At 36.9% G+C, this 12,500-nt stretch overlaps 1 protein-coding gene across 1 annotated transcript in view; it reads left to right on the forward strand.

The window, feature by feature from the left end:
• LOC144974132 (neprilysin-2-like) overlaps positions 1-12,500 on the forward strand; it is a 215,422-nt gene that overhangs the window by 41,340 nt on the left and 161,582 nt on the right. The window contains exon 2 of the mRNA XM_078917034.1: positions 3,601-4,503. Within this exon, the coding sequence (XP_078773160.1) occupies positions 3,601-4,503 (903 nt within the window). The remainder of the gene's footprint in view (positions 1-3,600; positions 4,504-12,500) is intronic.

Raw genomic sequence — 12,500 nt, forward strand, 5'->3', positions numbered from 1 at the left:
AATAATATTAATAATAATAATAATAATAATAATAAGAATAACATTAATCATAATATTATTATGATAACAGCAATAAATGAGGAAAAGATGATGAGGATAATAATGGCGGCGATGGTATATGTTGTGAAGAGGCAGATTAAGAAGGAGGAGGAGAAAAAGAAGAATAGGCGGGGGGGGGGGGGGGGGGGGGGGGGTGGAGGAAGAGACGACGGTATTAGAATAAGCAGAAGGACAGGGATAATCAAAAGGAAAAGAAGAAGAAATTGAAAGTTAAAAAATCCACAGCAAACAATGGAGTAAAGACGTCGGACAACACAGATATTCAAATGACTTTTAATCAACAACTTCTTGTTTGTTACAGTTATTACCGAATATTCGCAGGTGCCGTTTCATAATAAAGCACTCTATATAGAGTGCATTATTAGGAAACGGCACCTGCGAAGGGTGAACTAAAAATAAGACAAATAATTAGCTAATCAAGCAGAAAACATCTATGATAAAACTGTCTGGAACAGATAAGATTTCAAATTTCTCTTGATGCAGCTGAGTTTTTGCCCCTGCATTAATTAAAAGTAAATGATATAAATTCTTAAGGAACTACAATATTTAAAGTTACATTTATTAATATGTATGTATTTCTATTTAGTTTTTGACATCTTGTTTGCACTAACATAGTACCCTATAGAGGCATTGGATTACACACAAGTACATACATACATACATACACTCACACACACACACACACACACACATATATATATATGTATATATATATATATATGAGTGTGTGTGTGTGAGTGTGTGTGTGTGTGTGTGTGTTAAGCCTAACTGCACAATATAATATGTTGACATTTCTTGCGACAGATTGCGACTTCGTTATGTTCGTGAATAAGGATAGCCATCTTTAATTCCCCCCCAAGCTTGCTTTCTCTGAAAATTGAAGAGTTTGAAGTGGGACACAAGTACTAGGGGAGAGAAGTCTAGTCGGTGACTGGGAATTATCTCCCAAAGGACGAAGCCAGTGCGTGTCTTCTATTTCATCACATTCTAAGAAAATCCAATTATTTTTATTGAGAAACATCTGAGACTTATCAGTAAGAAACTCACCAGATTGAAAATAACACGCGCGGGGTTGCAGAATAAAAGCACCGAAAAACAAATATAGAAACGTTGTTGATATGAGAGTTGATATAATTTAGATGACTCTATATTAAGTTGATTATGTTTTTTCTATCTAGACCTATCTAATGTTATTTATTGATATATTTGTTTATTTTCGTGAGCACTCAAAGCGCACTAAATTACATTTTCTTCGCTTGATGATAATTTAATGTCTTCTCGATAGTTTCTAAAGATACTCAAGTTTTCCCAAGGGCAATGTTGTGTATAGTTGGCATATGTGTCATGAAGCCTCGATCTAGTACTAAGTATCGGTGAACCAGGCGCCGAATATTGAGTTTAAAGTCGTAGAAGCAAAAACGATACATTTGAATGTTTTGCAGTTTCAAAAATAGAGACATTCGTGCTAATTAATGAGTGGAAATTAAGACGGCTTAGATTCATAATTTTCCAATATTCAGAATATGGTTCACCCTGATTTAACACCAGATTGAGTCGATGGGTTACAATGAGGATGCTACTTGTTTGGCATTTGTAATATTTTAAATTGCAGTTTACTATTGTGCATCAGTGGATCGACCGGCTTTAAACCCAATAATCTCTTAGAGTTAATAATTACAAGTATGGAGCATCGAACCGCGCCCGAAGGCAGCTTTTCTCATTGTTGACATCATAGACATATTTTGCTATTTTGTTGTTAATGTTTATGATTACAGATAGCCTAATGCATTTATAAATAGTTTGAAGGTTGTTGGCAAATAATAAAATTGCGATTCAAATATAGAAAATGGTATATACATCCACAGACAAAAACAACGAATCACAAATTAGAATAGAGATTTTCTCAAAAAATGTAATAGTGACGGTCTATCAAGGTGTATTTTGATTTGTGATTGCAAATGCGCCAATTAATTAATGATGATCTCTGAAATGTCATTAAGAGTTATTCACATCTTTAAAGATTACTTAAATTACTCAAGTTTCAAATGTTTTCTGAAAATCATTATATTCTATTTGACACTTTAAATAAATTCCATAAACAATACTGCCCTAGTTTAATTTAGTATTTTTTTCGGGTGGGTGAGGGTTTTTATTTTATGTTGAGAGTTTGTAAATTTCTCAGGATTTACTCAATAACAGAATTAATCCCTGAAAGTGTGTCTGTCTAGTTTAGAAGTAATAGAGAGTCCCCGTTATTTCGAGAGATTGGCTAGCCTAAATGTCAGAGGGCCAATCGTACAACCAAACGAACAATTTGTATAAAGATATGATCAGATTCTATGTGCGCCTATGTGGTCTATTGGTATGACACTCGCATTCGCGTCGGAAGGTCCTGGGTTCGAGCCTCGCTCGGCGCATATTTGAGTCCTTGGAGAAGGCTCTTTACTCACATTCTCTCACCTTACTCAGGTGTAAAATGAGTACCTGGACATTACAGCGTTATCTTTGTCCGAAATAATGTAATATCGCCTGACAGGCGTCCAAATGTTAAATGTTGTTGGCCAGAGTCCCCTTGTAAACTATATGAAAGCTCAATTTAATATTCTTTTCCTCTGGAAACCCTGTCCGACCGTCTGTGATTGAGCAATTGACCTTATTAGTTTCGTTCACGAAGGAAGGGCTCCCGCGACAGCTTTGTGCGGCTTTGTAGTTTTGTGTTATGACTCTTGCCCTTGAGGTTCCTGGTTCGAGTCATGCAAAGTTCATTCTTTGGATAAATATGCTCTTCACTGGTGTTCTTTTACGTCATTCAAATAAGTACCCGGCCAATAACAGAGCTGTTTCTATAAAAAATAATAATATCGCATTACAGGCGTCATGTCGGGTCCTACATGATAAGTGTTACTGTTGGCCAAGAAGCACTGATAAAGCGCTTTAGTACATCCCGGGATATTGCGCCCCATAAAAGTTCAAGTCCATTTTTACATTAACATCTCATTCAGAGTTTGGCTAGCAAATGTGCCTGTCCATCTCCCTAAAGAGAGTGGAATGTTAAAATTTACGCTCGTCCGTTGAATGGATTTATCAACTCTTGATATTATTTCACTGATTCATAACACCGTTTGATTTATTGAAAATTTATGATAGAAGTAGCAACAAACAAATACACACACACGCATACACACAGAGGGAGAGAGAAAAAGAGAGAGAGTGAGAGAATAGAGAGACAGAGATAGAGAGAACAGAGAGACAGCAATAGAGAGAAAGAGATAGATAAATAGAGAGAAAGAAAGAAAGATATATATATATATATATATATATATATATATATTATATAGATAGATAGAGAGATATATAGATAGATAGATAGATAGATAGATAGATAGAGAGAGAGAGAGAGAGAGAGAGAGAGAGAGAGAGAGAGAGAGAGAGAGAGTTTGGGCATATGTCCAGTTAGATAACTCATTATCCCATTAGTATTGTCAAATAAATAATTGAGTCGAGGAATAAAAATATTATATTCTTTAATTCATCTTACAGGAAACGTGGCATTCAAGTCTTCTCAATTGGCTTCTGCCGTCGATTAGGAGTGAAGAATCCTACGAGGGCAACATGGCCGACGTTTTAAGTCCGTCCCCGATGGATTATTCCGATAACAGATTTCAATTCCTCTCCACCTCCTCGAAATTATCCGAGGACTCATTTGGATCTATGTCACCGCTCAGCCCGGCTTTGAAAGACGACAAAGGCCGCAACGGCAGAAGTTGTTGCATTAACGGAAGTGTCAGTAGCTACGGACAACTCAGCAACTGCAGCGATGCTAGTAGCATGAATAGCGTTTTCATACGTAATAAATGCAATGGAAACAGCAGCAATGCCCCAGGCAACGATTATTCAATTCATCCTAGTAGGAAAAGTTCGTGTCCTTCTAACATTGGTACTTCAAGCAATAATGGAAAAAGTAATCCTACAACGATGTCCCGACTCTACCCAACAAAATCCGGGCTTGATGAAGGTTCCCCCCGTAAGAAAAAATCGGCACAAAGAAAAACGAACAAAACTCAGGAAGTGACGTATACGATCACTGACGCTGTGGAAGAGGAAGCCAATCAAGTTGTTATTCTACCCCCACCCCCTCCCCACGACCCCGATTCAGACAATGATTCCATGACTGGATGTGACCTAGGGGGGTCGTGCTCCCCACGCCATTATGACTGGCAGGACTCAAGAGATCTTGGGAAATCACCGGGTTCCAGAACGTCACATGGAAATAACCGGTGTTTGTGCTGTATGCTGCTTGTCTTTGTGCTGTCCACGGCGGGACTTTCGACGGTCCTGGTGCTTGTGTACTTAGGCAACTTGCAACTTGCCGCTATCCCTAATGTTAGGGCGTATGGTAGTGAAACCCGAGCACGTCTTGGAGAAGGAGCTCTCATCAGAGAGGTGAGTAAACATTTTAATCACAGGCTACAAGATCTATAATATGGATTTACAAATAAAAGATGATATTTTTCATATATCAGAACCTCAATGTCATCTTCTATCAGGTTAACAAATTCAATACAAAACAAAACTTTTCACTGCAAATTGTTTTTGAAAGAGGACTTAACATTTAACAGACAAAATCATCAGGAATTGAAGAGAAATCATTCATTTGCCATAAGTGGATCGATCTGGATTAACGAGAGAAACTATGTGCTTTTTATCATTGCTGAATCGAGAATATGTTGGTTTGACATACATTTTCCTTTCCTGTTGTGACACAATGGCAAACATGAGATATCAGATGGGTAAATAAGTACAAGCAGAATGTTATATTAGTTTCAAAATTATAATAATGATTTATTTTAATACAGTAGTCAAAATCCACCCCACAGAGGAAGACTTTCCTAGATTTGAGACATCTGTGTGTGATTTATTTTGTCAAGTATTTTGCTACAATAATTTTTCATTTTGTTTTCAAAATTACTATACTGCCCTTGCAAATGTATCCAAATTCCACAAGACAGACTTAATTATTCACTTGAAGACATGTATTAATTTCTAAGTATAAGGTTCTCTGTTGTGAAAAACAAATAGGTCTATAACCATTCTTTTTCAAGAAATCGGTGTTGGGGTGTGCGTTGGTCTAAAGACGGAAGTATCAATTCTCGTCCTTCATAAACAAAGTAATAATTAAATGCGTGCATAAGTACACATAGAAACTTCAGGTAATGCTTGTTTTAACATTCATGTAAGCAGTTTTCAGACGTTCAAATAGAAACAAAGACATTAACAATACAAAGTTTCCATGCATATCTCTACTTTTCGTTTTTGTCTCAAAGACAAGCCTGGATCATATCTCTGTTTTTTGTTTTTGTGAGCAATAATTGCCTTTTTTCATTTGCTTTTTACTTTATAAAATCACCCAGTCTCTCTTTTCTAAAAACAGCCTACGTCTGTCAAATTCATTAATTTCAGTTTTGCTCATCAAAAAACCCTTTTCTTTCTGTTTCCATTTTGAGGTAGCGGGCTTTCATTCTGATTAAAGCATTATCTTTTGTCTTTGCAACACTCATCGTCATTAAACACTGTTTGCAGACAATTTCATGCATTTATAGATTATGTCTGTGCTGCAAAGTCTGAGATTTGTTTGTTTTGTTGGCATTTTTTTGCGCCATTAATGAATGATAGGCATGTATGTTTTTATTTTATGGAACTGTTGTCCTTACTTATGGAATAAGAGACGGTAGCCTCGTTTTCTGAAAATGAGGGTAAAACAATGTATTGAGCGTTGTGTCCATGGACAAGGAACCTCAAGCACATTACACCATTCTACTCAAATGTTGATAGATTAGTACTTTGTTATAGCCAATGACTAAATTCATAAGTGTACTGGTACAAAATGAGCGGCAAAAAGATGGCGCTTATTATGATCTGTTGGGAAATTGAAACGAGAAAAGCGCAATGAGCATGAAGAATCCTTGTAAATGCGCTATATAGATATGAATAATTATTTGCTTACTCATTTATTTAGAGAGGAATGCGCAAGACCCTTCGGTTTGCATGTCATTAATGTAATGAAAACAGATTTCACAAATAAGAACCCGTGCGCTCAGCCAGACTTGTTTACATTCTTTCCACGAATAAGCAGCTTAAGCAAGAAATATTTTTAAATGAATGATATATTATGCGGTATTTGAGTTGCACAATGCATCTCATGTTAATATTAATGTAGAACCATAACAACCTTGGATAATAAATGGAGATGATGTCACTTGTCTCGTGTAATAATCCCACTCTTCAGGTAATATATTGTCATCAAATCCTACCTAAACTTAAACTCGAGCCTTTATATATACAGAGCAATATCCACTAAATGGGCTTAACGCGCTTTACAAGGGGTCCCTTACCAACATGTAGGACAAGACATGACGTCTGATAGGCGTTAACGGTCAGGAACTAATTTTACACCTCAGTATGATGCGAAGATGTGAGGATGTATGTAAAGACCCTTTTCAAAGGACTAAAATAGGACTCTCGGAGAAAAACTCGAACCTAAACCTTTCCGTCGGTAAACGAGTGCCATACCACCAGACCACCTTGCCCCATCTAAGGATATATAAACACAAAGATGTGTATGTTGGCAACTTTTGTTTTGGTAGACAAAACTCTGCAGCATTACTTAAAGGGGGCGGGTGTGGGGGAGGGGGGGGGGGGAGCGACATTAAAAATGATGAAATTTGATCCAGTTTGCTAAAATTAGATTTTGGTGGGATGTTGTCATATGACCATTTGTCTGCATAAAAATTTGCATGAGAACTACATCTTCAGTTTTTTTCTACCCAAAATAACGTATTTTGTGACCCAAGGTATGGTTAAATCCATGCCCATTTTTTGTTTCAGTGGACTGATTTCATAAAAGAGTATCGAATAGTCTTTATATTTAAGTAAAGGCAAAATATATATCAATGAAAAGTAAAAGCTCTCCTCTAATTTCAACAACCAATCACTTTGTTCTAAATTATGTCATGTGGTCACAATTCAATCAGAGAGCGAGAAGTCTGCATGAGGAGAGTTTTCCCCTAAACTAGTTCACTTTGACTTTTACATGCGTTTTTCTCAAAACTACAATTTTCGTCACTAAAAACCTAACTCCTCCCTCAATTTTCAATCAATCTTCTTCAAACTTTCTACAAATGAGTGTTATACAAATACGCAGGTCCTCTAGAAGCAGGATTTCTAAAAAAAATAATTTTATGAGTAATTTGCAATTTTTTTCAAGGGGAATAATCGAGCAATAACTTTGACATTAATTTTTAAAGATTCTAATAAAAAAATAAAACAATCGGACTTCTAGAGCCTCCTTGTTTCCCTTATGTCTACCTGTGGCCAATATATTATGGCAATCGGTTGATAAATAAAAAAAGCCTTTGACTTTTAAATGTTTGTTATTTACTTTCCAATATGGCGTCGTTTCCATAGCAACGGGCAACTTTTTTCGAAAAAAGTTGAATGCAATCGTCCTTCCCAAACATATACATTATGAATAAATTAATCTGACCAAGAGTCTCAAAACGGTATTGTGTCGAAGTGAAATTTCATGGTGAAAGTTGAATTTAAAGTCAAAAACATGAAAATTGGTAGAGTTTAAGTGATTTATTGTATAGAATCGTCGTGTAATGATTTGTAGGTCTGATAACCCAAATTGATTTTGGGTTCGTTATTGTAATGGAAATACTCTCAAACTCTCTCGCCCATAATTGCGTTTAGTTATCAGACCTGCATGTTCCCGTAGAGTAGAAGGAACAAAGTCCTTAAACCCAACATTTCACTATTCTGGTCATATTATTAATTTTATATTCTCATTTTTGGCACCTGCTCCACTCATTTGACAAGTTGGGTCAGAATTATGGACCAACGCATAATAGCATGACAATCATGATGAATTAGTCCTTCAGAGTCATTAGACCACGGAGCCGGAGTTTATCCCGGTTATTATAGCTTGAAATAGGCAATTTCTATTGCGTGCTCCCCTTTTGATACGACGCTAGTTTATCGCAAAGCACTTTCCTCTACATCTCAAATATCCAGCATCTACTTGATAAATGTTGATGTGTTGTCCTTTACATCTCACATATCCAGCATCGACTTGATAAATGTTGATGTGTTGTCCTTAACATCTCACATATCCAGCATCGACTTGATAAATGTTGATGTGTTGTCCTTTACATCTCACATATCCAGCATCGACTTGATAAATGTTGATGTGTTGTCCTTTACATCTCACATATCCAGCATCGACTTGATAAATGTTGATGTGTTGTCCTTTACATCTCACATATCCAGCTACTTAATGAATGTTGATGTGTTGTCCTTTACATCTCACATATCCAGCTACTTAATGAATGTTGATGTGTTGTACTTTACATCTCACATATCCAGCTACTTAATGAATGTTGATGTGTTGTCCTTTACATCTCACATATCCAGCATCTACTTGATAAATGTTGATGTGTTGTCCTTTACATCTCACATATCCAGTAGTGCGGGGCGGTCCTTGGCAAGCTTAAGGACCACGGTCCTACGGTCCTTGGGAAATGAAGACCGCATTGAACATTCCTGAGAGACTGTTGGAAATTCGAACCGGTTTGACCTTTGAGACCGTGGGATCGTTCATTCTTGAACCGTTAAAGACCGCTACACGATGAAAACCGTGGTCTACAGGAGTAAAACACACGGAGTAGTCACACTGATTTCAAATTGTAACCTAATTAGAGAAGAGGGGTGATGCCTTCTTTATTTGCTCACCGTACTTCATTGTTACTTCGATAATTTAATAAAATTTGAAATTTATCCCCATTAACGGAGATAATGGCATCGCCCAAGGCGTTGATCGAGTTGTTCGTGGCGTTGATACACACACGCAACTCCTACCCCCCCCCCCCCCACACACACATTAGAGGGCAGCGAGCATTGAAGAGTAAGAGAGAGACGTGAAGTTATAATAAGAGGGGGTGGATGAGGTAATAAGAGGGGTCGATGGTGACTTTTCGCCAGATCTAACAAACTCAGCTACCCATTCATTGCTGAGTAGACAGGGATTCAGAAAAAACTCGACTGCACCCGGGATCGATCTCTGGCCCTTTTCGTATTAAGAGAGTGCTTTATCAACTGAGCTATCGGGGTCCCCAAATATTCTATTGGACTTTTTAAAAATTCAGACGTTATAACTGGTTTTTTTGGAAGGAAGAAACTAATGAAACTCATATTATTTGATTAGTAAAAACACCAAACGAAATTTTAATATTATTGTATTATTTTAAATGACAACACTGCGATAGAAAGGAGTTGTGACAAGAGATGGACAAAAGAAAACAAAAAAATCGGATTTGCTACTTGCTAGGTTCGACACACACACACACACACACACACACAAACACACACATCTTTAGTAGTCACATACATTTCAAACAATAACCCATTAGAGAAGAGGGGTCATGCCTTCACCATAGATCATTGTCATTGCGATCATTATGGTGTAGTAAATTTTGAAATTTACCCCGTATAATGGAATCGTCCAAGGCGTGCGCCTCCTGTTCCCCCCATCTCACACACGAAAGGGCGGTTTGCGGAGTGGAGGTTGGTGGTCGTCTGCCTGTATGGTCGTCTGTGTCGTTTAGTGTATGGCAAAGGGGGGTGGGTGCGATTAATTAAGTGGGATGGGTGGTGATTGGTGGAAGATAGGCAACCGAGGCAACGAATCGCTGGGGAAGTAGCCTAGTATTGCGCGAGACCGTGGAAAGGTGATAAGAAGTGAGGACCGCCGCCGGTCTTCCCTATCGGACCGATCCTCGGTTCACAGCTAAAAGACCGTGGGACCGGTCCCTTGGACCGGTCCTCAGCGCGGCACTAATATCCAGCATCTACTTGATAAATGTTGATGTGTTGTCCTTTACATCTCACATATCTAGCATCTGCTTGATAAATGTTGATGTGTTGTCCTTTACATCTCACATATCCAGCATCTACTTGATAAATGTTGATGTGTTGTCCTTTACATCTCACATATCCAGCATCTACTTAATGAATGTTGATGTGTTGTCCTTTACATCTCACATATCCAGCATCTACTTAATAAATGTTGATGTGTTGTCCTTTACATCTCACATATCCAGCATCTACTTGATAAATGTTGATGTGTTGTCCTTTACATCCCACATATCCAGCTACTTAATAAATGTTGATGTGTTGTCCTTTACATCTCACATATCCAGCTACTTAATGAATGTTGATGTGTTGTCCTTTACATCTCTCATATCCAGCATCTACTTAATGAATGTTGATGTGTTGTCCTTTACATCTCACATATCCAGCATCTACTTAATGAATGTTGATGTGTTGTCCTTTACATCTCACATATCCAGCATCTACTTAATGAATGTTGATGTGTTGTCCTTTACATCTCACATATCCAGCATCTACTTAATGAATGTTGATGTGTTGTCCTTTACATCTCACATATCCAGCATCTACTTAATGAATGTTGATGTGTTGTCCTTTACATCTCACATATCCAGCATCTACTTAATGAATGTTGATGTGTTGTCCTTTACATCTCACATATCCAGCATCTACTTAATGAATGTTGATGTGTTGTCCTTTACATCTCACATATCCAGCATCTACTTAAAGAATGTTGATGTGTTGTCCTTTACATCTCACATATCCAGCATCTACTTAATGAATGTTGATGTGTTGTCCTTTACATCTCACATATCCAGCTACTTAATGAATGTTGATGTGTTGTCCTTTACATTTCACATATCCAGCATCTACTTAATGAATGTTGATGTGTTTTCCTTTACATCTCACATATCCAGCTACTTAATGAATGTTGATGTGTTGTCCTTTACATCTCACATATCCAGCTACTTAATGAATGTTGATGTGTTGTCCTTTACATCTCACTTATCCAGCATCTACTTAATGAATGTTGATGTGTTGTCCTTTACATCTCACATATCCAGCATCTACTTAATGAATGTTGATGTGTTGTCCTTTACATCTCACATATCCAGCATCTACTTAATGAATGTTGATGTGTTGTCCTTTACATCTCACATATCCAGCATCTACTTAATAAATGTTGATGTGTTGTCCTTTACATCTCACATATCCAGCTACTTAATAAATGTTGATGTGTTGTCCTTTACATCTCACATATCCAGCTACTTAATAAATGTTGATGTGTTGTCCTTTACATCTCACATATCCAGCTACTTAATGAATGTTGATGTGTTGTCCTTTACATCTCACATATCCAGCATCTACTTAATAAATGTTGATGTGTTGTCCTATACATCTCACATATCCAGCTACTTAATGAATGTTGATGTGTTGTCCTTTACATCTCACATATCCAGCTACTTAATGAATGTTGATGTGTTGTCCTTTACATCTCACATATCCAGCATCTACTTGATAAATGTTGATGTGTTGTCCTTTACATCTCACATATCCAGCTACTTAATGAATGTTGGGTAGACAGGATTGATTTCGGTCGCTTTGCGTGTGAAGCGACTAACAACTGAGCTATCGGGACCCCTTGACGACAATGATAAATAAACTCAAAGGTTATGTTCGATTATCAGATTTGCGTGTACGAACAGGTAAGATAAAATCAATTTGTCATTAAATTGATTAAATACACAATAACAAAACAGGAAGCCAAGTACCGTGTTATTAAGGAAATTATCCCGGTGATAAGTACACGAATATTAAGGCAGGCAGGAAAAGTATAGTACAAAACAACAATTATAATAAGCGTGAAGTGACGTTTTCACTTAACGGTGAGGGATGTTGCATTATCAACACACCCTACTCACGACTTCTCTTCAATGAAGGAATGCGTTTAGTAAATACTCACAACATTAGTCAACTAAATTGAACATAACAACACAAAAACTGTGTGTAAAATGTAACTCTTATAGTCTGATTGATATAATTTAAGGGGAACAAATCACTAATAGGCTGTCTAAAGAAAATAACAATGTTCTGAGTGACGTCAACTTCGTTCTTTCTATAATTAAAACAGTCATAAAATATTTATGGTAACAGAAAGACAGTATTTTAAACCAAGGCAGATTATAATATTTTATCTAAGTTATTTAATTGTTGACATTATATTTACAATATCTATTTTATTAACCCAAAACAGCAAGATTCTCTTCTCACAAATCCCGGTATCAATAGGTAACAATAATATGATGTCAAAATACAGGTTCTTATCTCCTTGGAAGTGTGAAATCAGTCCTCTTGACTGGATTCATATCTTGTGCAACAGACCTTCTGATTTTAGAGTGATGGAATCTTATTTTCTAGCCTAAATAAATGCTGGTCATCATTAAAGATAATCCATCCTCGCTCTTTAATTTCTCTTTAATCATAAGATTTTGCCC

Source organism: Berghia stephanieae, chromosome 5 (assembly GCF_034508935.2).
Source record: "Berghia stephanieae isolate SIO BIC M18660-M18661 chromosome 5, UCSD_Bste_1.3, whole genome shotgun sequence".
NCBI classification, from domain to species: domain Eukaryota; kingdom Metazoa; phylum Mollusca; class Gastropoda; order Nudibranchia; family Aeolidiidae; genus Berghia; species Berghia stephanieae.